Below are 27175 nucleotides of genomic sequence, written 5' to 3'. Positions count from 1 at the left end.
TCCCGGGACCCGGAGCCCTGGGATGGCCCAGCCGGCCCCGTCCGGAGCCTGGACGCGGGCAGGACCCCAGGAAGTCCCCGGTGCTGTCTCTCCCTCTCCAGCCGCACGGCCCCCGCTGCCATGCCGGCCACCAACCAGGGCTGGCCCGAGGACTTCGGCTTCCGGCTGGGCGGCTCCGGCCCCTGCTTCGTCCTGGAGGTGGCCGAAGGGAGCAGCGCGCACGCCGGGGGACTGCGGCCCGGGGACCAGATCCTGGAGGTGGAGGGGCTGGCGGTGGGCGGCCTGAGCCGCGAGCGCCTCGTGCGCCTGGCCCGGCGCTGCCCGCGCGTGCCGCCCAGCCTCGGCGTGCTCCCCGGCCCCGCCGGCGGCCCCGGCGCGGGACCGGGCTCCGCGCCCCCGACCACAGCCCTGCGGCCCCAGCGCCCGGGCCGCGGCCTCGCCCTGGGCCGGGAGCTGCTGCGCCTGGCGGGCCGCGTGCGCCCCGACGCCGTACACCGAGAGCGCAGGCGCAAGGCCCTGGAGTTCAGCCGCAAGGTAGGGGGCGGGGGCACGGTGTGTGGGCGGGGCTTTGGCGCGTTGTGGGCGGGGCTCTGTGCGTGTGGGCGGGGACTCGGCGCGTTGTGGGCGGGGGCTCCGCATGTTGTGGGGGGACTCGGCGCGTTGTTGGCGGGCCTCGGTGCTTTGTGGGCGGGGCTCGGGCGTGTGGGCGGGGCTCGATGCGTTGTGGGCGGGGCTCTGTGCGTGTGGGCGGGGCACGTAGGGGCTGAAAGTGGGCCTGGAGCTTGAGGCTCCCACAACCTGGAGCTGACGACTCTGCTAGGGACAGATCTCTCAGAAGTAGAATGACGCCCGAGCTTCAAGGTCTGCACCTAATTTTCATGTAGTTGCGCTCGCTTGATCTGGGGGGTTGCTTTTCTTTTTTATTGAGCTATACAGGGGATGCAGGTATACAGTAAAGTGCATTAAGTGTACAGCTCAGTAAATTTTATATGTAAATACACCCTTGTTACCACCACCCTGATCAAAATGTAGACTAACAGATAATACAATGTAGAGTATCGAACGTCCCGGCCGGTGTCGCTCAGGGGTTGAGCATCGACCCATGCCTGAAGAGGTCATGGGTTTGATTCTGAGTCAGGGCACATGCCCGGGTTGTGGGCTTGATCCCCAGTTGGGGCCGTGCAGGGGGCAGCTGGTCCATGCTGATGTTTCTCTTTCATCAGTGTTTCTGTCTCACTCTCACTCGTCCTCCCTCTCTAAAAAAAATTAAAATTAAAATTAAAAAATAGAATATAGCATGATTCCCTCACCCCAGAAGATTCCTATGCACCCCTCTCCTTGTCTCTCCACCCTGTCAAGAGGTAGCTGCCATTCTGACTCCATCCTTATAGATGATTTTGCATCAGTGAACTTCATATAAATGGAGTTATGCAATAGGTACCCTTTGGTGTTGGGCTTCTTGTGCTAAACGTTATATCTGAGACTTTCATCCACAGGTGTGTAGCAGTGCTTCCTATTGCCTGTATGACTAACACAGTGTCTTAGTCCACTCGGGCTGCTATAACAAAATACCAAAGACCAGGTGGCTTATAAACAACAGGAATTTATTTCCCACAGTTCTGGAGGATGGAAGTCTGAGATCAGGGTGCCAGTATGGTGGAGCGAGTTCCCTCTTCTGGGCTGCAGACTTCACGTGGTGTCCTCATGTGATGGAAGGCACTAGGGAGCTCTCTGGGGTCTCTTTCATAAGTGCACTAATCCCATTCACGAAGGCCCCATCCTCAGGACCTAATCTCCTCCCAAAGGCCCCACTTCCTAATACTATCACATTAGACATTAGGTTTTCAACATATAAAAAATTTTTAATGATTTTTTAATTGATTTTAGAGACAGAGGAAGGGAGAGGGAGCAAGAGAGAGAAACATCAATGTGAGAGGGAAACATCTATTGGCTGCCTCCTGCATGCCCCCTCCTGGGGGTGGAACACAAAACCCAGGCATGTGCCCTGACAGGGAATCAAACTGGCAACCTTTCAGTGTACAGGACAACACCCAACCAACTGAGCCACATCAGCCAGGGTTCAACATATGACTTTTTTTTTTTTAATATATCTTTATTGACTTCAGAGAGAGGAAGGAAGGAGGAGAGAGAGAAAAACCTCAATGATGAGAGAATCGTCATTGATCGGCTGCCTCCTGCATGGCCCCTGCTGGGGATCAAGCCCACAACCCGGGCATGTGCCCTGACCAGAAATCTGACCAATCTCCTGGACACCAGGTCGATGCTCAACTGCTGAACCACGCCGGCTGGGCTCAACATATGAATTTTGGCGGGCAGACACATTCAAACTGTAGCAATGAGTAATGTCTGCTATAATCCCAGATGGCCAGCTATAGAACCAAAGGCCTGTCCCAGACTCCAGCCAATCCCTGGACAGTCAGAAAGGGGCATAATTAGAGCCCCCAGAAGGGCAGGGTGGACAGGCAGACTCAACCAGGAGGAAGGGCCTGTGTGGTCACCAGCAGAGCGTGGAGTCCGACTGGCTGCCCAGGCCAGCTGCAGTGTGTTTTCTGGCAAAGGGGCATAGGAAGTAGTGGATTCTGGTTAGAGCTCACCAAGCACCTCTGAAAGCTGAGAACAAATCCCAAAAAAGACTGCCTCAGGAAGATCAAGGGCGTCTGTGGAGCCCCCCATCGGTTTTCAACAATTGGCTCGCAGGTTCTCGCCACACTCTCCCTGTCCCAGTTTTTCCTCCTTGAAGAACCTGACATTTAATAGAAAATCCATTAGTGTCCCGTGATGGTGTCTCATGCTTAGATGTAGGTTGAGAGCGTCTGGATAATAGCTGACACCAAAACCGCACTGTGGCACAGGCCCCGGGAGGGAGCAACTATTTTTTGCTCTTTCTTACATAAAGCATCTTCCCAGGCAGCCCAGCTGTGGTCTCCTTTGAATCGAGGCTGCAGCTGACTTCGGTTTCAAAACCCCAACATGCCCAGCCGGCATGGCTCAGGGGTTGAGCATCAACCTAGGATCCAAGAGGTCACAGCTCCATTCCTGGTCAGGGCACATGCCGGGGTTGTGGGCTTGACCCCCAGTAGGGGGCGAGCAGGAGGCAGCCGATTGATGACGATTCTCTCATCATTGATGTTTCTCTCTCTCTCTCCCTCTCCCTTCCCTTCTCTGAAATCAATAAAAACATATTTAAAATAAAACATTTAAAAAAAGGAACCATGCCAGACACAAAAGCCCTCGTTTTGCATGATTCCTATATCCGGTCTAGGCAAAACCATAGAGGCAGCAAAGTAGACTCGTGGTTGCCAGGGGCCAGGGAAGAAAGGGATGGGGAGTGATTGCTTTGTGGGTTTCCATATGGGGGGATGAAGAAGTTCCTGGACACCCTAGCCAGTTTGCTCAGTGGTTAGAGTGTCAGCCTGTGGATTGAAGGGTCCCAGTTCAAATCCAGCCAAGGGCATGTACCTTGGCTGCAGGCTCCATCCCCGGGCCCCAGCCGGCGTGAGAGCAGGAGGCAACCAGTCGATGTGCCTCTCTCACACCGATGTTTATTTCTCTCTCTCTCCCCCCCTTCCCCTCTCTCTGAAAAAGCAATGGAAAGAATATCCTCAAGTGAGGATAAAAAAAAAAAAGTTCTGGGACAACATAGTGGTCATGGTTACACAACAGTGACATGTACTTAATGCCGGATTATACACATAAAAATGACAAAAAAGGGAAATTTTATTTTGTAAGAATTTTTAACACACTGGAAAAGGGGAGAAAAGGAATGGTTACATGTATTTCTTTTCCTGACTAGGTGTCATATAAGCTCACTGTTCAAAACATGGGAACCATTCAATTATTTAAAAATCCGAATCACTGTAAAACAGTGCATATTTCCATGGCACAAATGTGTGATCATATATAATAAAAATGCAATGATGTGTGTTCCAGTCGACATCCTGCTTTGTTCACTTGCCTGTTTATCATGTGTTTCCATGTCTCTTATAACAGCTTTACTGAGATATAATTCACTTACCATACAATTTCATCACCGAAAGTGTACAATTAAATGGTTTTTAGGATATTCATAGAGTTGCACCACCATCACCATAGTCAATTTTAGTCAATAGAGTTGCACCACCATCACCATAGTCAATTCTAATCACCCCCAAAAGAAACCCTGCACCCTTTAGCTGTCATTCCGCATTTCAGGATTTTAATAAAGACTGACAGCAGCATCCTCGGTGGTCAAACAGTACCCCATTGTGTCAAATGTAAAACACCACCAACTGCAAGATGCATGGTTGTTTTCTTTTCTGCCAAGAAAGAAAAATCATTGCCAATGAACCCATGACACAGGTATCCTTGTCACTTCCTCCTCACTAAATTTAGTAGTTCTTGAAAGAGGACTTTTAGTCTTATTTGGTCATATTTCTTACCAGCCACGTACATAACTCAGTGGCTGTAACAATATGAACACCTTCTGGTCAAATTCACACAGTCACCCAAATACTCCAGAACCAATGATGCCCAACATTGCAGAGTAGGGAGTGAACCTGGCTGCCAAACAGCACATGTGCCAACTCCGATAACTGAGGCAGGAAAGCAGATGTCCATTGAATCAGCGCTGGAGACCCGGGCTTAGAACCAGGAAAAGGTGGGCAACCCCGGCACAGCTGTCCTAAAGCATCCTTCAGGAAGAGTCTGCTCAGGATGTCCTGTGGGGCTCTGCCACTGCCCGGAACCAGCTCTGCTGTCCCCCATCTCTGTGTCATTCCTTTAAGAGCCAAAGCCCTGGCCAAGAGCCTCCTAATGGCTAGAGCTGCGATGTAACCACCAGGGTCTTGCCTCCCACCTAATTTGGGGTTTTCCTCCTTTCTTGCCTGAGCAGCCAAAAAACTACAAATATCTCCCAATGGATGTCCACATGCCCATTTCCACCGGGCGCACTGATTCCTCTGAGTAGATTGGCACCAGCTGGTTTGTACACAAAGACAAAGAAAACAGAAGTCCAGAGAGAGCACCGAAGGAGTCAGAATTCCTAGCTAAGGGTGCACTCCGGGGCTTTATGTGGAGCCAGAATGTTCTCGGTGGGGTCCCAGTGAACAATGTAGTGGAAGGGAGCGTAGTAGTGTAATAATAGCAACTAGCAATTACTGGGTGCCTGGCGCGCGGAAGCTCTTGTATTCGTTCTTTTGAGCCTTACAATATTCAGTCGAAGGACTGTCTCTGGGCCTGGTCCTGACCCCATGACCTTGCGCAAGTTCCCTTGGCCTCTACCAGCCTCAGTTTCCTTAGATGTAAAAAGAAGATCTTGGCCATGCTCAGGTGGCAGGACTGTTGAGGTTTCAAATGCAGGGAGTTGAGAAAAGAGCTCCCAGTCCAGCCAGGCTCAGGCAGTGCTGCTCCTGCTAGCCACCCTGGGGAGGTGACCGGAGGGAGGGAGGGAGGGAGGGAGGGAGGGAGGGAGGGAGGGAGGGAGGGGCGAGTGATTCTGCCCTGGGTCCCTTGTGATCATTCCTGGGACCCTTCCCTGCAGGTGGACGAAGTCCTGGGGGACCAGCCGACTGCCAAAGAGCAGGTGTTCGCTGCCCTGAAGCAGTTTGCAGCCGAGCAGCGGGTAGAGGACCTGGTGTGGGCGCTCACCCTGGCCCTGCCTCGTGAGGCCCGAGGGCCCCTCCTGGACAACCTCAGGTACCTGGGTCTGGGCTGGATGGGCAGGCAGGGCATGTCATGCTCAGGGGTGGCCACTGTCCCACTGCCATCCCAGACACTGCTGCTGCTGCTGCGTGGCCTGCTCCCAAGCGGGACCCCCACACCTCTTCAGCCCCAGGACAAAGCTTGGCAGTGACCCTGAGAAGGGTGCCCGGTGGCTCTGCTAGATGCCAGGGCATCACTTTGACTGAGAAGGAAAGGGCTGCTAATGGCTAGGCTGCGACAGGCATGGAAGGGACCCACCTCCTGGTCTGTAGTCATAGTCTCCTTGCTTTATCCCAAAACCCAGACCACAGAAATCCACAGGACACCAAGACAGGCCTAGTCCTGTACAGACAGAACAGTGGCACAATGTGGAGTCCAGGGCTGTGGAGTCCGGACACCCCATCCTGCAGGGTGCACTCTCTGCCCTTTGAGGATGCCAGTGCTGTTGTCAGGTCCTCACCAGGACCCTAGAGGAACCCTGGCTGAATCCCCCAGCACTATTATTATTCCCATTTCACAAAGGCAGACTGAGCTCAGAGAGGTTAAGAGACTGGCCCAAAGTCACACAGCAAGTGAGTGGCAGGCAGGGGTGTGCGAACCGAGCCAGCTGTGCACTTTCTGCTCTTCTGCTCAGCTTTGGATCCTCTAAGTTTATTACTGGGGCGGGGGGGATCTCCTGGTGCGTCCACGCCTGGAGAGGGGCCCTGGGAATCGCCTGGGCCCCTCCCCCCTTTCCTGCCAGGACGCCACTGCCCTGCCTGCCCAGCTTTGATCGGCCCCTGGGCCTGAGCGCCGCCTTCCCTGCCCGGATCCTGCGGGTCTCTCTCTGCCCACCCCGCTCGCGAGCTCCGGAGCCTGCGACGGCTCCCCTGCGCCCGACCCTCCCCCTTCCCGGACTCAGCCCGCCCCCCCTCGCTGCCGTTCCCCCCAGCCTGCCCCTCCTGCGGGACGGGCCAACGTCAGGGACGCGGTTGGCCATCGCCCCCGCCCCGCCCCCGCCCGTACCCCGCGGGCGCCGCATCTGGGCTCTGCAGCGGAGCGCAGAGGGCACCGAGAGGCCACCATGAGCTGCCTGGGGTGAGTTAGGGGCCTACCCCCGGCTGGGGAATCCGGAGAGAGAAAAAAAAGTTATTTCTGGAGCCGAATTCTCAGTGGCGAGGTTGTGCAGGCGCGGAGGGCTCCCGGAGGCGGCGCTGGACGGGCCGCCCACCCCGCCCCTCCCCTCTCCGCCGGGGCCCCTGGGAAGTTGGCGCGCGCCTCCGGACCGCCAGCCCCGGGACTCCGCAGGCGGCCTCGGGGTCCCCCTCGCCTCCCTTCGGTGCTGCCCCAGCTCCTGTCCCCGCGCCGCTGCGGGCCCCCCCTGCCTCCCGGGCCAGCCCTCGCGCCCTCGCGTCCTCCCCGCAGCCGCCCAGTGGGGGAGGTGCCCCTGAGCGCGCAACTTAGAGCCTGGCGGCGGGAACCCTGGCCGCCTGGGGACGCCCGTCCCGCAGCATCCCCGGGGCGCTGCCGGAGAGAAGGAACCAGCAGCCTCTGCTGTCAGCTCGAGTCAAGTGCGACAGGAAAATTGGGGAGGCTGCTGGAGGAGGGGCGGTGCCCAGCTGGGCTGCCCTGGCAGTGTGGCTTCAGCCGCCTCCACCCCCACCTCCCCACCTCCCCACCCCCACCCAGGCCCTGGTGGCCCAGGGATGCAGTGATCCCCACTCAGCACGTTCCCAAGAGAGCTCAGGGGGGCGTGGAGGAGTCACAGCCGGTTACCTCTGATTCGGAGGGCTGGGTGCCAGCGGAGACAGCCCAGCGCTGAAGCGTCAGAGGCAATCAGGGCAGGCTCCTCCGAGGAGGCAGCAGGTGCCAGTCTGTAGCTCAGACAGTGACCCGTGGGGTCTGGCAGTGTGTCCTGTGGAGGTGGGAAGACAGCCCCCAAGGGGTGTTCAACAGGGCCAGACATCTAGCCACAGGGGTAAACTCCTGAGCACCAAAGTAAGGATAGTGCCCCACAGGCCTACGGGTACCCAACACTGGGTGCCCAACAGTGCTGGGCTGTGACCCATCCTACATGGTTCCATGAAGCGCCATGAAGAGCTACAGTGTGGCCCTGGGGACCTCCCCTCCCCCGTCAGTGAGGGGCGAGGTTTAAATGAGAGGTTGAGCAGCAAAGTGAAGATTGTGTGTGTGTGTGTGTGTGTGTTACACCCACAGTTCGGTGCTCAACAGAGGCAGAAACCCACTCAGATCACTGTGTGGCCTCCAAGAGGTGGTCCCAGGGCCAAAACGGAGGCCAGGACCATGAGGTTGGGCCATCCAGCACAGTAGCCACTAGCCACTGGGTCACTATTCAAAATTAAATTTAATGAGTGTTAGATAAAGTGTTAAACCCAGCTTCCCAGTCTTACCAGCCACAGTTCAGATGCTTAGTAGCCACACGTGCCTCGTGGCAACCATATAGACAGCACACACGCCCGTGGTCACAAAATGTTCTCGGGGCCAGCACCGGTGAGGGGGAGATTCAGGTCAGTGGCAGCAATGTCAGCAAAGGGGCTCATCTTCCTTCACAGCAGCAGCTAATCCCGGGGCTCAGAGCCTAATTTGGGTCTGTCCCCAAAGGGATCCCAGCCTGATGGAGTGATGAAATGGGTTTCTAATTAGGACAGGCCGGGCGGTTTGGAAAGTGTGGCGTGGTGAGGAAGGAACAGGAAAGCTAAGTGTGCTCAGGGGTCTGCTTGTGTTTCTGGAAATGTGGAAGGAGAGGTGGGGCAGGTGTGGGGGAGGGGGGAGCAACAGAGGCGGTGGAGGAAGCTGGAATTTGGAATCCTGACAAATTGAACCCCAAGTCCATTCACTAGCTGAGTGGCCATGCCAAATGCCTCCTGGGGAGCAAAATCACCCCGGTTGAGAACTACTGCCCTAGAGTGATCTGTCTCTGGTGGCCCACTCTCGCTGGGGAGGGCACTTTGGGGGAGGCCAGCTGTTGCCTGAGGCCTGGCCACCCCATGCTTCCTCAAGTCATCTGACCAGATGTGCCAGCTGCTGGCCCCTCCCAGTGTCTTCACTGGCCCCAGGGTGGTGTGTGCCATGCTGGCTCTGTCTGGATTTGAGCGTGAGCATTTGCTCCTGCTGGCATCTCCTCTGCCCACAGCAAAGTGGACAGTGTTCATGGCCTCAGGGCAGGCCTGGTTCTGGATGCTGGGCCATTGCAGCTCCTACAGATCAACCGGCAGTGGCTCCATCATGATGGGGCGACTGTGGCCCTGTGGGTGCCGGGGAGCTGTGCTCACAGCCAGGGTTTTCACATTTCTCTCTGGACAGGGCTGGGGACAGGGCTTGGGGAGGGCACAGCTCTGGCTTCCTGCTGCTGCCGGGAGAAATGCTGCCCTGAGAGCTCCTCGCAGGGTGGCAGCCTTGCTGGGGTCAGGAATGTGGGGCTGAGGTGTGTTGGGCGACATGGCCTGCATGGGGTCTACCAGAGACTGTCAGGTCCACAGCATCCTCCCCGTGACGGGCTGCAGGAAGCGCAGCGCAAGCAGGACCGTGTGAATAACCCCCTAAGGACTGAGACCGAGGTAGAGTCCTCGGGGTTTCCTACCTCTGCAGTTCCAGCCATCTGGGTGGTGACTGTCTCCTGGTGAGGAGAGGGCCCTGTGCTGATGTTCCCTGTTGAGGGTGCCCCAGAGGAGCTGCTCCCCAGGATGCTCTGGGCTGGCTCCCCAGGCATCTACCAGCCCTTCCTGGCCTGCAGTCAGCACTAGAGTCAGTGAGAAAAGACAATGCAGTGGGGTCCCTGGGATGGGATCCTGCTTGGACTCCCAGGGAGTGGCAGGTGCAGCACCAGAGGGACGGCCCAGACCCCATTTCCTGTCATCTCTCTCTCCTCCATGTAGGGTTCCCCCCCCCCCAGTAGGACACACCCATCTCAGCGAGGTCCTCTACTCCCCCCACCCACTCACCTCACTTCCACTCCCTCGCCAGGTCTCATACCCTTTCCTTCCTGTGTTTTTAGAATCTAGACGCTTGTTCCATCCCAACACCTTGCCCTGTTCCCCTCCCAGCACCCCCTCCCCAGGGTACCAAGACGTCTGGGGTCCCTCCACCTTCCCTTAAATCCTTAGACCCTCCCAAGGCCTCCACCGGTCTCAGAGTGCAGTCTCAGCCGCTGGCAGGGGCATTCAAGGCTCCCTCTCCAGTCTCCCCTGAGTGCAGCTTGCCCCCCATGGGGAGCGAGGGCTTCCCCTTGCTGGCCTCGGCTCCTGCTGAGCCCTGGAGGCCAGCGCAGTGGCCACCCCCTCCGGAAAGCCTGCCGTGCTCTAGGAGAGACAGTCGGGACTTCCCGGGAACTGCCAGGTTCATTCTCACTGCAGCGGGTGCTGGGGACTCGCCACCGTGGGGGGAGGCCCGGCTCTTGGGCACGGGATCGGGGGCGAGGCGCTCGGGAGGGACTAATGAGGGGGCCAAGAGGAGACCGCGAGACAGCCTCGCAGCGCCCCAGATCCCTGGGAGCTCGCTGAAGGGTCCCCCCGAGGGGCGGGGCGGGGCTACCCGGGCGGGGCGGGGCTACCCGGGCGGGGGCGGGGCTAGGCCGCTGGCCCGGCGGCTCTGGAGCGGCCGCGAGCGCTGGGCGGTGCGCGCTGGCCCCGCGGAGGAGCGAGGAGCCCCGGCGCCCTCGCTGCGCTCGCGGGCTCGGCTACCCTCTGCCGTCCGCACCTGCTGCGCCGTCACCAGCTCCAGATGGGGAAGGACCAGGGCTTCTCCCGGCACTTTCGGTAGTTTCCCCACCGCGCCCCCGCCGCCGGGAACCCTGCGCCCTGGGCGCCGCGGGCCCGCCTGGGGCCAGCCCGAGAGGGGGTGGGGCTGGGGCACTGAAGGGCTTACCCGCCCTTGGTGGGCACCCGCCGTGCTTGCCTGGGGCCCGGGAAGGGTGGCCATAAACCGGAAGGGTGCAAGGGAGCAGTTTCCCCGCGTTGGGCGCCTGGAACCCGCGCACAGCCCTAGGGGTTGGGATGGGGGTCGGGAACTGAGGGCTGGGGTTAAAAAGCCCGCTTTCCGTCCTAGGACTGGGCCGGCTCAGGGGACTGGAGAGAGAGCCAGGTCAGGGAATGCGGGGGGAGAGGGTCCTAGGGCAGCCCCTGGGAGGAGCCTGAGGATGGATTTAGACCTGACCCCCAGGCAAAGAGAACAGAACCAGCCGGAGTGCAGCTCATTGTGTGGCCTCAGAGAAGCCTGTGAGCATAGCAGGAACCTGAGAGTCCTAGGGCAGCCACAGCCAGGCCGTCAGGGTCAGGGGGCAGTGATGGGCCACAGTGGCCCATGAGACCCCACTGTGTATGGCTCTGCAGGAGATTGGATTCAAAGCAGACCCAGGGCGGGAGTGCTTGGGCCACCCTGAGCCGCATGCAGGGCACACACAGCCAGGAAGGGCATCTGGCTGCCAGGCAGGCTTAGCCTCCAGCTCAGCCCCAAGGACACCAGTCAGGGAAAGGGCCACCCAACCTTTCCCCACCTATGCACTTGGCAGTTCACCCTGGTTCCCATCTGGGGGGCAGGCGGAGTCCTTTCTAATTGCTGCTAAAGGTAGAGCTGGGATGGTCATCTGGCTCCTGCCCAGGCTGGACCCGAGGCCGATGCCTTCTGGAGCCTGGGATGGAAGCCCAAAGTGCAAGGTGGACAGTTTCCAGCTTGCCCCCTCCTTTGTCTGAGCATGAGGCATGTGGGTGCAGGAGGGTGTGGGGAATTCACAGGCCAGGCAGATGGAGGTGTCAGGCTCCAGAGACCTTGAGTGACCATCTGGGAATGAGGCTGAGGCTCTAGATTTGGGGAATTGCTGTGGTTAGCAGGGATCAGGCAAGAATGCTCCTGGCAGAGTCTAGCAGGTCATTCGTTCTGGCCTCCTGGGACATCCAGAAGCAGAGCTCACAGGGGGAGGGGGAGTGTCGGGTCCTAATGAACTCCTTCCCAAGGATCCACGCTCCCAGCAGGCAGCTGTTCTGCCCACCTGGCCTTATTAATCCTACCCACAGAGGTCTAGGGAACTGGGTGGGGGCCACTGGCCCACCTCAGGGGGATTGTATTTCAGCTGACTGCAAGGCCACCGTTCCCCTCGCCTTCCCCCTCCCCACCATGCCCTTGGTGCTGGCTCCTGGTACAAAGAACAGGGAAGGGAGCTATGGGATGCAGCCAGAGTGGCCTTGTTAACAATCAGAACTTCGGGGCCCTTAGTAGAGCCTGGACACAGTACTGAGGCCCGGAGGCTGGGCTTCATCCCAGTCGTTAACTCTGGAAAGTTTCGGACCCTCAGAATCCTCTGCTCTGGACCAAGGAGTCCACCTGGGTGGTAACTGCTGCCCATCACTCAGAGGTGTGGCTGGACCACTGTTAGCTGCCACGACCCTATTTACTGAGTTGCTGAGTCCCTCCCATGTGCGGAGCCTGGCTGGTCACTATGGCTCAAAGCTGAGCTACAGACCCAGCCCTCAGAGGGCTTCTGGGTCACAGAGGAGACCCCCGGTCAACAGGAACAGAACATTCCAGGGTGTGGACCCCCCGCAGGGGTCATGAGAGCCTCTCCTCTGCTTCTCACCACTTCCAGGTGGCCTCCCTGAGAGCAGGGACCACAGTGCCTTCAGCTTTGCAGCCCAGGGACTCCCTCCAACACGGAGGGTTAGACTGAGGAAGCCAGCGCTGGGAGGTGAGGGGCAAGCTGGTTTAGCCAACGGAGCTGAGGTGCATCGGCAGGGGCCGCAGTGTGGAGGAAAGAGAGGCAGGACTGGAGGCCCTGGTCCTGGAACATTCTGAGCAGAGGAGCTGCAGCGGGACTGGGAGTGTGGTGAAGGTCTGGGGAAGTCTGACCAGGCCGGACTGTACCTTCAGTTTTCTCCAGCCGAGATGCCTGGAGTGAGGCCGGGAGAGGGTGGGTGGTGGGACCCCTGGCTGGGGCTTGCCCAGCAGGTGCAAGGGCATGAAATGGGGAGTAGGGGAGAGGCCAGAGGAGAGGAAATAGAGGCAGGGGGAGAACGGGACCATGGCTCTGGGGACGCTGAGGTCCTCCGGAGGCCAGAGTAATACGGAGGACGGTCCGAGCTGGAGCGAGCCTGATGCCGTGGCCCCTGTGTGGCCGGGGAGCGCACGTTCGGACACCAAGGGGGAGATGGGGTGGGGGCGAGGGTGGCGCCTACCAGAAGGCGCCTTTGGGCCACGGCTTGCAGCGATCGGGGCACTGTGGGCACGGCCTGGGGGCGCGCCCCGACTCAGCCGGCTTTCCCCGCAGGATTTTCATCCCCAAGAAGCACCGGGCGCGCTTCGACGAGGTGGTGTCGCAGGGTCTGCTGGGCAAGCTGTGCCGCGCCCGGCGGGCGCAGAGCGCGCAGCGGCTGCGCCGGAGCCGCAGCGAGGAGCGGCCGGAGCGCCTCCTGGTGTCCACGCGCGCCAGCGCCGCCCCGCGCCGCCCGGACGAGCCGCCCGCGCGCAAGGCCGCCTCGCTGCTGGGCGGCCGCGCGGGCTCCGGGGCCGCGCGCAGGTACCGGGCCGCGGGGCTGCGGCGCCCCCTGGCTGGCCGATGGGCCGCGGGTGGAGACCTGGGAAGAGGGGCGGGGGAGGCGTGGCGGGGGTGTGGCTGGGTGAACGGGGCATGGCGCCCCCCGCGTCCCCCAGCCGCCCTCCCCGGGTCAGGGCACGCTGCCCACCCCCCGCCTCTCTCCCCAGGACAGTCCGAGTCTACAAGGGCAACAAGAGCTTCGGCTTCACGCTGCGCGGCCACGGGCCTGTCTGGATCGAGTCTGTCCTGCCTGGTGAGGGGTGGGCGAGTTGTCCGGGGTGGAGGGAAGGACCCACGAGGCCGCTGCTCAGCACCCCGTCCCCGCCGGGTACCAACCTCAGGCAGGCTGTGCGCTCCGAGGGTCCCAGGGCAGCCCAGCCCCGTCATCCATCCGCCCAGCTGGGCGAACACCGTCCCTGTTCAGGGTGACCGCTGAGCCAAGTGAACCGAGATCTCCATCCAGACCTTTCCTGTGTCCACATGGAGGGCGGGGGGACGTTTGGGGACAGACAGCCGGGACAGAGCTGGTGTCTGCCCCGACCGCACCGCAGACAACATCCCCTGCGCGAGCGCCACATGCACTGTGAAGGGGCATTTGCCAGGCAGGCCAGGCGCGGAGAGGCTTCTGGGCCTCTGCCGCTCACCCAGCCCCTCAGTCAGGACCCCCTGCTCCTCCCGCCAGCCTGCCCTTCTTGCCCCTGGAATGGGGACATCTTGAAGAAGGCAGAGCAGGAGTGCGGGGGTGGGGGAGGGAGGAAGAAGCCCACTCTTGTCCATTGCAGTGCGGAATGGAACTCTCCCTCCCTGCAGCCACCCACAGGGCTGGGTCACCTGCTCTGTCCCGCACCCATCCCCTCCCAGCCCCTGAGCATGGTGCTCTCGGTGGCACATCCCCATCGGTGCCCGGCTGAGGCTGAGTCCTCTCTACCCCCTGCATCTCACATCGCTGACACACCCATCCGTGAGATGGGCACCCCTGACTCCCAGGAAAGCGCCCCAGTGCCTTTGCATCAGTGTTCCAGCCACTGGATGATTCTGGGATCTAACCCTGACGACTGACGTGTCCTGGATCTTCCCAGATTTCTGTACCACTAAGTCATTGACATAGCCTTGTTCAGGAAGGGTCCGAGGCTGCTCTCTAGGGAGCTTTCTCTGGAAATGATTAATCTCTCCTCTTTGGATGTGTCTCTTCCAACCATGCCGCCCCCCACCCTCACCTCCCTGCCTCTCTCACGTGGGTAGCCAGACATACTCGGCCTAGTCGCCGTGTTAAAATCCAGGTGTGCTGCTCTGCCCAAACCAGCCCCAGGCGCACACATTTCCTCGGGTGACAAAGGCACAAGGCGCCTATAGTGTGGGCCTGTGGATGAGGGCCGAGAACGGTGTCTAGAGCAGGGTCCCCGGGGTGCAGATGCTGCAGAAATGCTGCTCTCAAGCTCCTCTCTGTTCCAGCTCTTCGCCCACTCAGGGCTGACCGCAGCCCACACCCCACAGCGCCCCGGCCCCGCCCAGAATCCCTCCCTGCTGAGAGCAGCTGAGAGCAGAGGCACTGGGTCTAATGTGGGTACCGCTGGCCCAGATTTAGCTCCCCCCCCCCCCCCGGTCCTGTCTCTCAAATGTGAAACAGCGTGGGCCCTGCCTGTTGACCAGTGTCCCTCTCTTCCTGCCTCCAGGGAGTCCAGCTGACAATGCGTCCCTCAGGTCGGGCGACCGGATCCTGTTCCTCAATGGACTGGACATGAGGTCAGGGGCTACTGGGGACACCAGAGCTTAGTGGTGAACTGTCCCCCAAGACTTCTGCCTCTTGGGACCCCAAGTCATGGTCCTGATCCCCTCTGACCAATTGGTCCCTGGGATCTGTCCCCTGTCCCATGGGAACTCTGGAATCTATCCCCCCACCCTCGCTAGGACGTCAGTTCATCCTGCCAACCAGAAAACACCCAGCTCCATGCAGCAGACACAGCTCAAAGTCTTGCCCCTCACGGGGAGCCCTGCCTGGGGTAACATGAGTGCGAGCCCCTCTGTGCCCAGAAGTGTCCTGCAAGCCCTGGGCTTGAAGTGTCCTGCAGAGATGAACAAGCAGGAGAGGCAGCTCCCCGGCTCTGGCTGTGGCCCAGCTGGGCACTTGCTGTGTGGCCTCTGCGGGCAGGACAGGGGGGTCTGGCGGGTGGCTGCGGATGGGGCTCACCCGGCCAGGCCCTCCTGGGCCATCTCTGCTTGGCAGGAACTGCTCCCACGACAAGGTGGTGTCCATGCTGCAGGGCAGTGGTGCGATGCCCACGCTGGTGGTAGAGGAGGGGCTCGTCCCGTTCCCCAGCGGTAAGGCCCCCGCTCCACAGAGACCCTGAGGGGGGCCCACTCTGCTTTCCCCCCTAACCTGCAGGATCCTGCCCCAGGTGGCGCTGTGGAACCCAGAGGGACCTCCTCAGGGTCCGTCTGGGCTCTCTCTCTATCCCCATCTTGGGGGCTGCGGATGTGCCTCCCTGTGCAGGCTGCCAGCAGCCAGGAGGTCCCAGGGAAACCACACCTGGCCTGGGGATGCTGGGTCACCTGTGCCTCTCTTGCCTGTGGCCCTGCAGACTCCGATTCTCTGGATTCCCCCAACCCTTCGGCGCTCACCTCACTGCAGTGGGTGGCGGAGATCCTGCCGTCCAGCATCCGCGTGCAGGGGAGGACTTTCAGCCAGCAGCTGGAGCACCTGCTCACACCTCCCGAGCGCTACGGGGTCTGCCGGGCCCTTGAGAGCTTCTTCCAGCACAGGTGGCCAGGCCAGAGTGCGGGTGGGTCTGCTCGGGGTGGGCCCCAGGTCCTGCCCAGACTCACCACCCGGGTCTCCCTGCCTGCGGGAGGCTCAAAGAAAGCATGAGCTGGTACCAGGGACCCCGGGGGGGGGGGCCAGGTGGGCTGCCCCAGAACAAACCCTGCCTCTGAGACCTCCGAGCCATGTGACCCAGGCAAGTCCCAGCCTTGTCTGTAAAGTGAAGCAGACAGTGGTCACCTGCCGCGTTGATGGTGGGACCCTCACAGGGACAGTACTTCCAGTGTCAGCAAGGCCTCAAGATGCCAGATGCCTGAGGCCACTCGCCGCTGGCCAGGCCCTTCGGGGGTTGGTTTGGGATCTTTCTTTTTGCACCTCAGGGGCATCAGCCTGCCTTGGTCACACTCCTCAGTCCGCAGGGTAACTCATGTTCTGTGCACAGCTCCTCACTTGTTCATCTTTTTTCTTCTTTTGTTTAAAGTTTTATTGAGACATAAGTCACATGCCATGGGTTCTCCCATTTGAGTGTGAATCCCATGCACTGGTTTTTAAGTATATTTGCAAATATATACAACTATCACCACACTCAATTTTAGAACAGTCGGACCCTTTGTTCCTCTGTTGTATTGGGCTTTCTGTTTTTGTTGCTTTGCAGGAGTTCCTTGACTGTTCTAGGCACTGATTTCTTGTTGATTTTGAACATTGTAACTATCTTCTCCCATTTGGCACTTCTGTTATTGCTTCTGTTATGTCTAATGTTAATGTCTCCAAGTTAGTTGTGCTTGTTTGAACAGATATCCTTGATTTTGTGTAATCAAATCAATGCATATCAGGTCTCATGGCTTTGAAATTTTGTTTTAGAAGTGCTTCCCTGCCTCCTGCATTCTTTTCTATTAATTTTATAATTTTATCTTTCACACTTTGGCCTTCTATCCACCTAGAGTTCCTCTGTATGCATGGTGTTGTGTGAGGATCCAGTTTTATTTTTTCCACGTAATGCAGAGGTCAGCAAACTCTTTCTATGAAGGGCTGGATAGTAAATATTTTAGGCTTTGGGGGCCATGCAGTCTCCATGGAAACTATTCAACTCTGCTGTTGTAGCTTAAAACAGACATAGACAATATATAAACAAACAGACACGACCATGCTCCAATGAAACTTTCTTCACAAAACCAGGTGGTAGGCCGGATTTGGGCCCTCAGCCATCATTCGATGACCCCTGGTACAGTGACTCAGCTTTCCCACTACACTCCATACATCTCGATCTTCACAACAGCTCAGTGCTCTGTGCAGAAGGTGTTATTTTTATGCCCATTTTCCAGATGAAGTAACTGAGACACAGAGAAGTTAAGTAACTTGAGAAAGGTCACTGGCTGGTAAGTGGCAGAGGCAGGATTTGAATCCAGGCAGCATGTCCACAGAGCCTGCCTTCCTGCCCAGCTCTCTGTCCTGGCAGTGGGAAGGGGGGCAGGGCATGAGCCTGAGGCCTGTGGCCTGTAGTGCCCCCCTTATCCATCCCCACCCCACTCCCTAAGATGAGCCCCTGCGTAGTGAAGCCCTTGCCCCTGCACCCTCCCCCAGGAACATCGACACCCTCATCGTCGATGTCTACCCCGTGCTGGACACACCTGCGAAGCAGGTGCTTTGGCAGTTCATCTACCAGCTGCTGACTTACGAGGAGCAGGAGCTCTGCCAGGAGAAGATCGCATGCTTCCTGGGCTACACGGCCATGACAGGTGAGCAGCCCCTGCCCCTGCCCAGCCCGCCAGGTGAAGAGCCAGACACCTGTTCTCACCTGCTAGGTATTACAGCGGACCTGGGCCCCCCCACACACAGATGTGCCCACGTGCGATGCAGATACAGGACCAGCGCCCCCCTGGTCCCACGCTTGGCCCCATGATGTGCCTTCCTGGGAAGGAAGGAGCAGATGCAACCTTGGACACCCCACCTAACCGCCCAGGGTCTCAGGTTTCTCACCCACAGAATGGGGGTGACCTTGGTGGCTGTGCTTTGCACTCCAAGAAGTGTGGCACAGATCAAGAAGTTCATGTGGCTGCTGTTGGCAGACCTGGATTGTGAGTGTGCAACTGGGTCATACCTGGCTGGGCACGTACACACACAAGGGCCTGCCAGGCCTTGCTGCTGCCACCTGTCAGTGCCCATGTGCCTGTGAAACCATGCCCATCATCACTTAGGCCACGGGAATCGAAACCCTGGGCCTTTGTTCTAGGTGTTCAGACCTGCTGGTCCCAGCCCGCAGGTCTACGTGCTGGCCCTCATGTGCCCACTGTCCCCAGTCCCAGGGACCCACAGTTAGCAGGGGGAGGGTCCAGGGCTTTAGCAAGAACCTCGGGGTACAGATGTCTCACATCTGCCCAAACCTGGAACCTTGCTTTTCATACCAGAAGTCCCTGTAGGCAGCAGTGACTGGGGGTTGAGACCTTGGATCGTGGGGCCCTAGGCTCTTGTCATGAGAAGAGGCCCTGTGGGGTGGGCTGTGGCCCCCTCCCCCAGCCTCCATTCTCAAGCTAGCACCACCCCGTGCTCCTGATCCTGGCACCAGTTTCTCACCCCAGGCTTCCCCTTGACAGCTGTCCTAGAGCCAAGCGGGGCGGGGGTCACAGATCAGAATAGCTGGCTGCTGCCCTCACCCTTCCTGTGTGGTGGCTCCTTGTCTGGCCAAGAGGCAAGGGCCCATCTCCCCTCCATGTCCCACAGCAGAGACAGAGCCAGAGCTGGACCTGGAGCCAGAGCTGGAGCCCGAGCCAGAGCCGGTGCCCGAGCCCCAGCCGAGGAGCTCCCTGAGGGCCTCCTCCATGTGCCGCCGCAGCCTGCGGTCCCAGGGCCTGGAGGCTGGCCTCAGCTGCGGTAAGGCCCTGGGTCGGACCCAAAAGCAGGAGAGGGTGCAAGAGTGTGACCAGGCTCGGTTTTCCCACCTGCAATGTGCGAAGTCCCTGGAAACAGGCTGGGGAGGGGGGGCCTCCTGGGGCAGCTGGGCTAGCAGGCTCTCTCCCCTTGGTCCCCGCTGGGTCTGGGCTGGTGCCTGACTCTGTCTTCCCTGATCCCCAGCAGGTCCCAGTGACTGCTCCGAGATGCCTCTCCCTCTGATCCCAGGCGAGCGCCAGGCAGGCGATGGCACGTCCCTCCCTGAGACCCCCAACCCCAAGATGGTGAGACCTCGGTGCCCTCCTGGCAGTGTCAGTGGGGAGCTGACCCTTACTTCCCAGACCACCCAGGCCTGGCCTCTGAGACCATGTTGGGGCCGCATGGGGGCAGGGAGGTCGGCTGGACTCTCCTGTCCCCTCTTCCTGCAGATGTCAGCCGTCTATGCGGAGCTGGAGTCCAGGCTGAGCAGCAGCTTCAAAGGGAGGAGGGAGTCCATGTCCAGGTCCCGTGCCTCCCCCCCAGTGCCCAGCCCGGCAGGCACAGCAGGTAGGGGTGCAGCCAGCCCAGTTCCTGAGGGCAGCACTGGCCTCTGTCCCCCTCCCCTGCTCGCTGGGTGTTGTCCCACCTCCAGGCACAATCCTGGGGCCCCCTCTTTGATCCACAGCCATGGGAATGAGTTTTGGGGAACCCCAGCAGCCTCCACGGTGAGGGGCTATCCAGGTCAGGGTTGCCCTCATCCCTCCGTGTCCTCTCTGATCCGCACCCCTGCTGTGGATCTAGAAACGGAGAGGGCTGCCCCCAGAGGACTCCCCCAGTTAGCGTGTGGCAGTTGGATAAACTTTTAAGTGTGTGCCTTGCCCTGTGAATGGCACAACTGGAAAGATGGTTACTCACAGGACGCACACGATGAAGTTCAGAAGGCAGGACTCCTGGGCGATGCTCCTGTGAGCCAAGGGCCTGCTGGGTGTGGGAGGTGCCTTGTGACCCTTGGTCTGGGGCCTGGAGAAGGCCCCTTGGCCCTCTGAGTTGTGTTGAGCGGGTCTCACGTGGGACCCCTGATGTCTCTTCCAAGACGAGCTGGGGTCTGACCTGTCCTGGGCCTAAGCAGTGCCTCCACCTCTAATCTTTGATCACTCCCAGGGAAGAGCATGGGGAGCGGGGTCACCCTGGCTTTCCTGCACCGTGTCCAGAGAGGGAAAGGAAGGTGCCCAGGGACACAGGGCCAACCTGCCCTGGGCCCCTACCCTCCAGCCTGCACCTAGAAGCCAGGTACTGACTGAAAATGGGTCCTCACCTGCCCTCCCCCACCCCAGGGCCCAGGACCCTGTCCAACGTCTCCTGGCCCAGCGAACGACTCCAGCCCTCCCCCTGCTACTACCCGCTGTGCTCAGGGGGCCCGGCCTCCCCCAGCAGCTCCGAGTCCCACCCCTACGCCAGCCTGGACAGCAGCCGGGCGCCCTCCCCACAGCCAGGCCCCGGGCCCATCCACTCCGACAGCCCCCCCAGCCCGGACCTGGCCCGCCAGCCCAGCCGCAGGAAGCTCTTCACCTTCTCCCGGCCAGTGCGAAGCCGGGACACCGACCGCTTCCTGGACTCCCTGAGCGAGCAGCTGGGCCCCCGGGTCACCATGGTGGACGATTTCCTGAGCCCCGAGAACGACTATGAGGAGGTGAGCGTGCAGGCAGGTGCGGAGGGCCAGGGAGTGGGTGTGACATGGGGATCTCTAAGGGGATGGTGTCCCTGAGCTCCTGCAAGAGGCCTGCTGCCCTGGGGACCTGTCCCAGGCTACCCCTCTCCCTGGCTTGAGCTAATCCACCCTTTGACTTGAGCTGTGATCCCCTTTCCCAAAGCTACCCCATACACGTCTCAGGCTACCCCATTCCTCGTCCTAGGCTACCCCACCAGCCTGTCCTATCCCTGTCCCTAGGCTATCCCATCCCCTGCCCAGGCTATCCCACTTTCCCTCGCTGGGCCCAGCCTGGCCCTCTCCTCGCCTTGTTCTGTCCCCGTCAGATGAGCTTCCACGAGGATGACCAGGGCAGCTTCGTGACCAACGAGCGGAGCAGCGCGAGCGAGTGCATCAGCAGCAGCGAGGAGGGCAGCTCCCTGACCTACTCCTCCATCTCTGACCACATCCCCCCGCCCCCGCTCAGCCCCCCCCCTCCGCCACCCTTGCCCTTCCACGACCCCAAGCCCAGCTCCCGAGCCCCTGACGGTCCCCGGGGTCCCACCCAAACTCTGGCCAAGCCCCTCACCCAACTCAGCCACCCAGTCCCTCCGCCACCCCCGCCACCCCTGCCCCCACCTGTGCCCTGTGCACCCCCCATGCTGTCCCGGGGCCTGGGCCACCGCCGCAGCGAAACCAGCCACATGAGCGTCAAACGCCTGCGGTGGGAGCAGGTGGAGAACTCCGAAGGCACCATCTGGGGTCAGGTAGGTGACCTGGGGCCCCAAGGTGCCCTGCACCAGGGGAGGGTGGCCTGGGCAGTGGCACTGAGAACAAGGCCCAGTCCAGCTTCTAGCCCCTGGCATTTTCCTGGTTCAGTTCCCCTGGCATCAGGAACCCAGGGTAGTTCTGGTGGACTCACTCCCTGCAAAGGACACCTCAAATCAGGGCCAGACCACCTGGGCTGAATCAAAGCCCCCTGGGTGGATGCAGCCCCTTTGCAGCCCCTTCACCCCCTTCACTCCCTTGCCTCCTTCGCCCCCTGCCCCGGCACACTGCTGGCCTCCGCATGGAGGGTGTTCCAGGTGTGAATGTTTTCACAGCAGAGGAGCTGGCTCCCTCCTGGTAGCTGGGTGACTTGGCTTCTCCCACAGTCTGCTGTCCCTGGGTTTCTCCCAGGGCCTGGGGGGCGCTCCCTCATCCACTGAGGCCCAGCTGCCAGGGTTCCTCCTCCCTCAGAGCCTGCCCCTCCCTTGCAGCTCGGGGAGGACTCTGACTATGACAAGCTCAGTGACATGGTGAAATACCTCGACCTGGAGCTCCACTTTGGCACCCAGAAACCTGCCAGTGAGTGGGCTGAGGGCCCCGAGAGACCCCACACACTGGGGTCACTGTGGCAACCCACCGGCTGCTTTCTGTGGCATCCCAGGGCTCAGACCACCAAGGTCTGCACTGACGTCCATTTCCTTACTGTGTCCCCAAGTTCACTTCTCAGGGCCTCAGTTTCCCCTCCTCAAAGCAGAGATGCTGACAGCTAGCATTTATTGCATGCTGACCAAATGCCAGACACTCTCCTCCGTCATTTCCAAATTAATCCCGTGACACTGACAAGCTCCTGATCAGAAAGCCCAGAGAGAGGCTGGGTGGTCTGCTCGGCCACAGCCAGAATGGGGACAGGAGGCATCCACAGCACCCTCGGAGTCCCTGTCCCCGCACCCTCTCCGGGCAGCTCCCTATAGCTGTTGCGTGGGGCTCCAGGCAGCCAGGGAGTCTGTGTGTGGAGAGGGGTCCGGGGATGGAAGAGAGAGGCCCTTGTCCGTTGGCGAAGCATCTGCAGGGTCCAGGGTGGGGGGTTCCCCTCACCCAGCCAGCTCAGCCCCAGCCGGCCAGGGGAGAGCGGATGGGAGAGGGGCATGCGCCACACGTGCTGAGTGTCCCTGAGTGGGGCCTGGACACCCAGAGCTGATTCAGCCAAGGCCACGGTCAGTGGGCATCTGGGCTGTTGCGGTGGCCACACCCCTCCCGGGCCCTCCGACGGCAGCCTTAGCCCAGGCTCCCTCGTGAAACCAACGGTGTCCCTTCCAGAGCCAGTGCCCAGGCCCGAGCCCTTCAGAAAGAAGGACGTGGTGGAGATCCTGTCCCACAAGAAGGCCTACAACACCTGTGAGGCCCGGGGAGCCCCGGGCGGGGGCGGGAGTGAGGTGTAGGCCCCGCGCCCCCAGACACACCTGCCCGCCGCCCAGGCCCCACGTCCCGCCAGAGCCCACGGGGGTAGGTGCGGCGGCCCTTGGGTGCGCCCCCAGTTCTGGCCCCGCCTCCAGGCCCCTCCCCTGAGGAACGCTCTCGGTTCTGGGTCTGTCTCCTCGGGAAGCCGGTCCACGCGCTTTAATCGGTGCAGAGGGGACCCCCTCCACCTCTGGGCGGGCCCCGCCCCGCCCCGGTCCCGCCCCGCCCACCCCCCAGGTGCGCCCCGCAGCCCAGGTGCGCCCGGGCTCAGCCGGCGGCCCCCCCTCCCCCCGCAGCCATCCTGCTGGCGCACCTGAAGCTGAGCCCCGCGGAGCTGCGGCAGGTGCTCATGAGCATGGAGCCCCGGCGCCTGGAGCCCGCGCACCTGGCGCAGCTGCTGCTCTTCGCGCCCGACGCCGACGAGGAGCTGCGCTACCAGGCCTTCCGCGAGGCGCCCGGCCGCCTCAGCGAGCCCGACCAGTTCGTCCTGCAGGTGCGGGGCCCGCCCAGCGTCTCCACCCGGCTCTCGCCATGTCCGGGCCCGCGTCGGTCCCTCTCCACGTGCGCCCCCGCGCTCACACCTCTGAGTCCCAATTTACACCTTTAATGGCCAGGTTCCACGTGGGGTCCAAAGCAGATGGGATCAGGGTGCCCCCTAGAGGCCGTGCGTATGTTTCCTAAGGGAGCACCTGGCCCGGGCAGCCAGCGGACCCCGCCCCAGGCCTCGGTGCGGCAGGGGGTCTCCTGGCCACCCTGGCGGGATGAATGCATCCTGGCCCTGCCTTCCCGGCAGATGCTCTCGGTTCCCGAATACAAAACCCGCCTGCGCAGCCTGCACTTCCAGGCTACCCTGCAGGAGAAGACGGAAGAGATCCGGGGCAGCCTGGAGTGCTTGCGCCAGGCCTCCCTCGAGCTCAAGAACAGCCGGAAGCTCGCCAAGATCCTGGAGGTCAGGGCACACCCCTCCCTGGTCACTCTACCTGCTCCTCTGGCCCCTGGGGCTTCCATCCTGGGGGTCCATCCTGATGGCCCGGGGTTGAGGGCCAGGTGAGGGGTGGAGTGAGTACCTGCTTTGCCACCTTCCTTTCCACAGTTTGTGTTGGCCATGGGCAACTATCTCAACGACGGACAGCCCAAAACCAACAAGACCACGGGCTTCAAAATCAACTTCCTGACAGAGGTGAGGAGCTAGCCCTGCTCTGCCATCCAGGTTGGGGAGGCCAGGCCTAACCAACTGTGGCAGAGCCGAGGAGGGAACATCGGGACCAAGGGACCAAGGAGGGCCCTTCCCCCAGGAGGAAGAGCTGGCTGCCTGCAGGCCAGGCAGGATATGACTGCAGCAAAGGTTGGGGAGAGGGGGGAGTCCTCCACAAGGAGTAGCTGGGAGCAGGGAGGAAGAGCTCCAGGAGGAAGGGGAGAGCCCACCTGGCAGGCTCTGTACCCTCAACAGCACCATCACTGTCAGTCCAGCTGCCTCCCCGTACCCCCAAGATCTAGGATCAGAAATAAGGACAGCTCGAATACCCAGACTTTCCCCTGGGGTGCCTTTTGGTTTTTTTTTGTGTGTTTTTTTTTTAAAAGGAGGAGGACTCCATTTGTAGATATAAATGATTTAGGATGTCTGAGGCTCAGATGGGTCACAGATGTTTCCAGAAAACCATAAGAGGGAAGATCTATGAGTGATGTTCCCCATCCCCCTGGAGTCAGAGAAGCTTGGGCTCCATCTGCTGACAATGGCAAACTCACAAGGACAGAGAAACCTAGGACCCTCCTCTAGCTGGAAGCCTGGTTCCCAGGGACCTCAAAGATCTGGGCCAGGGAACCTCCAGACTCCTAGGGAGGCCTGTGGCATCCCAGCAGGTGAGACCTCCAAGTAAGGAGCACTAGCAGTCAGGCTACGAGCTTTGGAGTCAGTGAGTGTTGAGGGCCAGGAACTGAAGGCGCAGTTGGAGAGAAGCAGGGCTGAGAGCACCTGGTCCCAGGTGATCGGGAGTCTGATGGGGTCCTTGACGGGGATGCGTGTTGGGGGTCACTTGCAGCTGAACTCCACCAAGACTGTGGACGGGAAGTCCACCTTCCTGCACATCCTCGCCAAATCGCTGAGCCAGCACTTCCCTGAACTCCTGGGCTTCGCTCAGGACCTGCCCACCGTGCCCCTGGCTGCCAAAGGTAGGCTGGGCCGATGGATGGAGAGGCAGGGGCAGTGCTGTCCTGGGCTGGGAGTGTGGCCCCACGAGGCTCTGTCCCCTTCCCTACAGTGAACCAGCGGGCTCTGACCAGTGACCTGGATGACCTCCACTGCACCATCCGTGAGATACAGGCTGCCTGCCAGAGCATGTCCCCCTCCAGCGAGGACAAGTTCGCCGCTGTCATGACGGTATCCTTAAGCAGCCTGTCCCAGTGGCACATTAGGCCCTGAGTGGTTATGTGGAGCTGGCTGTGGCTCTGGTGACCCTGCAGACCCTGTCTCCCCACAGAGGTTCTGGGCAGAGGCTGCCATGTGTCGGGGTGTGGAAGACAGTCCATCCTGGTCATGTAGGAGAAAAGCACTTAGGCCAAGTCTGGGTGTCACGGGAAGGAGCTCCTTTGACTGTCCTAAAGCTGCTGCCTTATTCCAGCACCCTGGTCCCAGGAGAGCCCAGACCCTGGCCAGTCAGAGGCAGTTGGGGGAGACCCCCACTGAGTACAGATAGTGACAAATGGCATAGAAAAAGACAGAAAGGGTCGGGTGGAGAGGGTCAGGGGCTACTCCAAGTGAATGGTTGGGGAAGGGGGGGTGGCACCTGAGCAGAGCCAGGAGAGAAGAGAGAGCTGCTTGCAGAGAGGAACCAGGGAAAATCCCGAGGCCCGACTGGACATGGCAGGTTTCAGGATGAGCCAGGGGTGGGGGTGGGCAGCAGGACTGGAGCCTCTGAACCGGGCATGGTTCCCAGCTGAGCACTGGGTCTGGGGCAGATGGCAGTGGGGCAGCTGGGCTGCTGTCGGGGGTCACTGCCCGAGAACTGGGGACACCCAGCAGGTCGGCAGCTTCCTGAACAGGGGCCCATCAGTCATTCCTGGAGACAGCGCAGCCGGTGCTGCGGGCGCTGGATGGGCTGCAGCGAGAGGCCATGGAGGAGCTGGCCAAGGCACTGGCCTTCTTCGGGGAGGATTCCAAAGCCACCACCTCGGAGGCCTTCTTTGGCATCTTTGCGGAGTTCATGAGCAAGTTCGAGGTGAGCTGGGTGGAAGGCTTAAGGGACTCCTCAGGAGAGGTCAGGGCCAGAGGTCAAAGAAACGGGGTTTTCTGTGAAGTGGGTTGTTGAGAAAGCGCCTCCAGTGAGAAACCCCCCCACCCGGGAGGGGTGATAGATCTCCGCCCTGGCTCTGGGTAGTGAGATGAGGCAGGGCAGGAGCTGGGTATCAGGGGGCTCCTAGAACCACTAACCAAGCCCTCCCCACCTATTCCTCCCTCCCCAGCGGGCGCTCAGTGACCTGCAGGCTGGGGAGGGTGCGCGCAGTTCCGGGATGGCTTCACCCCTGGCCTGGTGACAGCAGCAGCCCAGCACCCCCTTCAGCCTGGGTGTGGAGAGGAACACCGGAGGCTGGGCCCCAGAGGGCAGCCTGAATGCCACCAAGGTTTGGGCCACACCTCCTTCGCACACCTCCTACCTGGGACCTCGGGCTGCTGTGCCCACTGAGCCCGTGTCTCCAGCTACCTCAGCCATTGAACTTCAGCCACCTCAAAGGTGTGAGGTTCAGCCGGACCCCCATCTCCAGGCGGAGCCCCAGCCCTGAGTGCTAGGGGCGCGGGGCAAGAACAAACGTGGACTCCCAGGGAGGGTGAACCATGGCTGCCCATGGGGGCTGGTGTGTTCCCAGGAGGACCATCCACTGCTCCTGGGCCTGGCTGCGCCAAGGAGGGGTGGGGGGCTGTGACCAGCAGGTGCATTGCGAGGTGGCCACGGCCCTGGGATGGCATCTGCTGTCCATTCCTCCACGGTTTGGTCAGGGTGCACTGGATTCTGAGGAAAGACATCTGAACCTCCTTCCTCAGCCTGCTTCCGTCGGGCTGGGGGGGGGGGGACGCCGTCATAGAGCACAGACCTCGTGGACCCCGAACCCTGGAGAAGGAGGCAGAGGCCCTTGGTCACACTACACTACACCACACCACAGGACAGCATGAGGCCTGGAGGCCCCTCACCCAGCAGGGCCTCGGGCTGCTTGGAAGAAGGCAGGCAGGCACCTGGCCAAGTGCGCACCTAGCCTGGGTCTTGGAAGCTGGAAGAAACTGCAGTTGGCTGCTGCCCAGAAGGGGGGTGGGTGGGGTGGGGTGGGGTGGGGGGAAAGCAGGGGAGAGAAACCGTGAAAGACTGCATGAGGAAGACCCTCCGTGTTAGGTGGCAGGGTTGAGGTTTTTACTCAGTGGACTAACTTC

The 27175-nt window shown here is 60.6% G+C and overlaps 1 protein-coding gene across 3 annotated transcripts; it reads left to right on the top strand.

Annotated features, from left to right (window-relative positions):
• Positions 1-120: 120 nt before the first annotated feature.
• On the top strand, positions 121-26315 carry GRID2IP (Grid2 interacting protein). 3 transcript variants are annotated; one of them, XM_087816120.1, is made up of 22 exons: positions 121-534; positions 5540-5694; positions 12956-13204; positions 13390-13475; positions 14896-14965; positions 15447-15541; positions 15802-15982; positions 17562-17716; positions 18702-18848; positions 19053-19150; positions 19295-19412; positions 20180-20535; positions 20880-21299; positions 21792-21879; positions 22618-22695; positions 23055-23251; positions 23552-23707; positions 23852-23938; positions 24798-24927; positions 25017-25135; positions 25809-25973; positions 26218-26315. In XM_087816120.1, exons 1-22 carry the CDS (start codon positions 121-123, stop codon positions 26287-26289), a joined length of 3636 nt encoding a protein of 1211 aa, XP_087672246.1. In that variant the 3' UTR covers positions 26290-26315. The 3 variants fall into 3 exon arrangements, with proteins under 3 accessions (XP_087672246.1, XP_087672247.1, XP_087672245.1); XM_087816121.1 differs by having other exon boundaries at positions 19050-19150; positions 22585-22695; XM_087816119.1 differs by having other exon boundaries at positions 18699-18848.
• Positions 26316-27175: the final 860 nt, after the last annotated feature.

This window comes from Miniopterus natalensis, chromosome 4, assembly GCF_054644295.1.
Source record: "Miniopterus natalensis isolate mMinNat1 chromosome 4, mMinNat1.hap1, whole genome shotgun sequence".
Lineage (NCBI taxonomy): Eukaryota > Metazoa > Chordata > Mammalia > Chiroptera > Miniopteridae > Miniopterus > Miniopterus natalensis.
Note: the sequence above shows the minus strand (reverse complement) of the source record. Positions and strands in the feature narration are given on the sequence as shown.

Coding starts and splice junctions, on each gene's coding strand:
- GRID2IP (XM_087816121.1), top strand. CDS start 121: ATGCCGGCCACCAACCAGGGCTGGCCCGAGGACTTCGGCTTCCGGCTG. Junction 19,151..19,294: donor AGACCCCCAACCCCAAGATG/GTGAGACCTCGG, acceptor CTCTTCCTGCAG/ATGTCAGCCGTCTATGCGGA. Junction 23,252..23,551: donor CCGACCAGTTCGTCCTGCAG/GTGCGGGGCCCG, acceptor CCTTCCCGGCAG/ATGCTCTCGGTTCCCGAATA.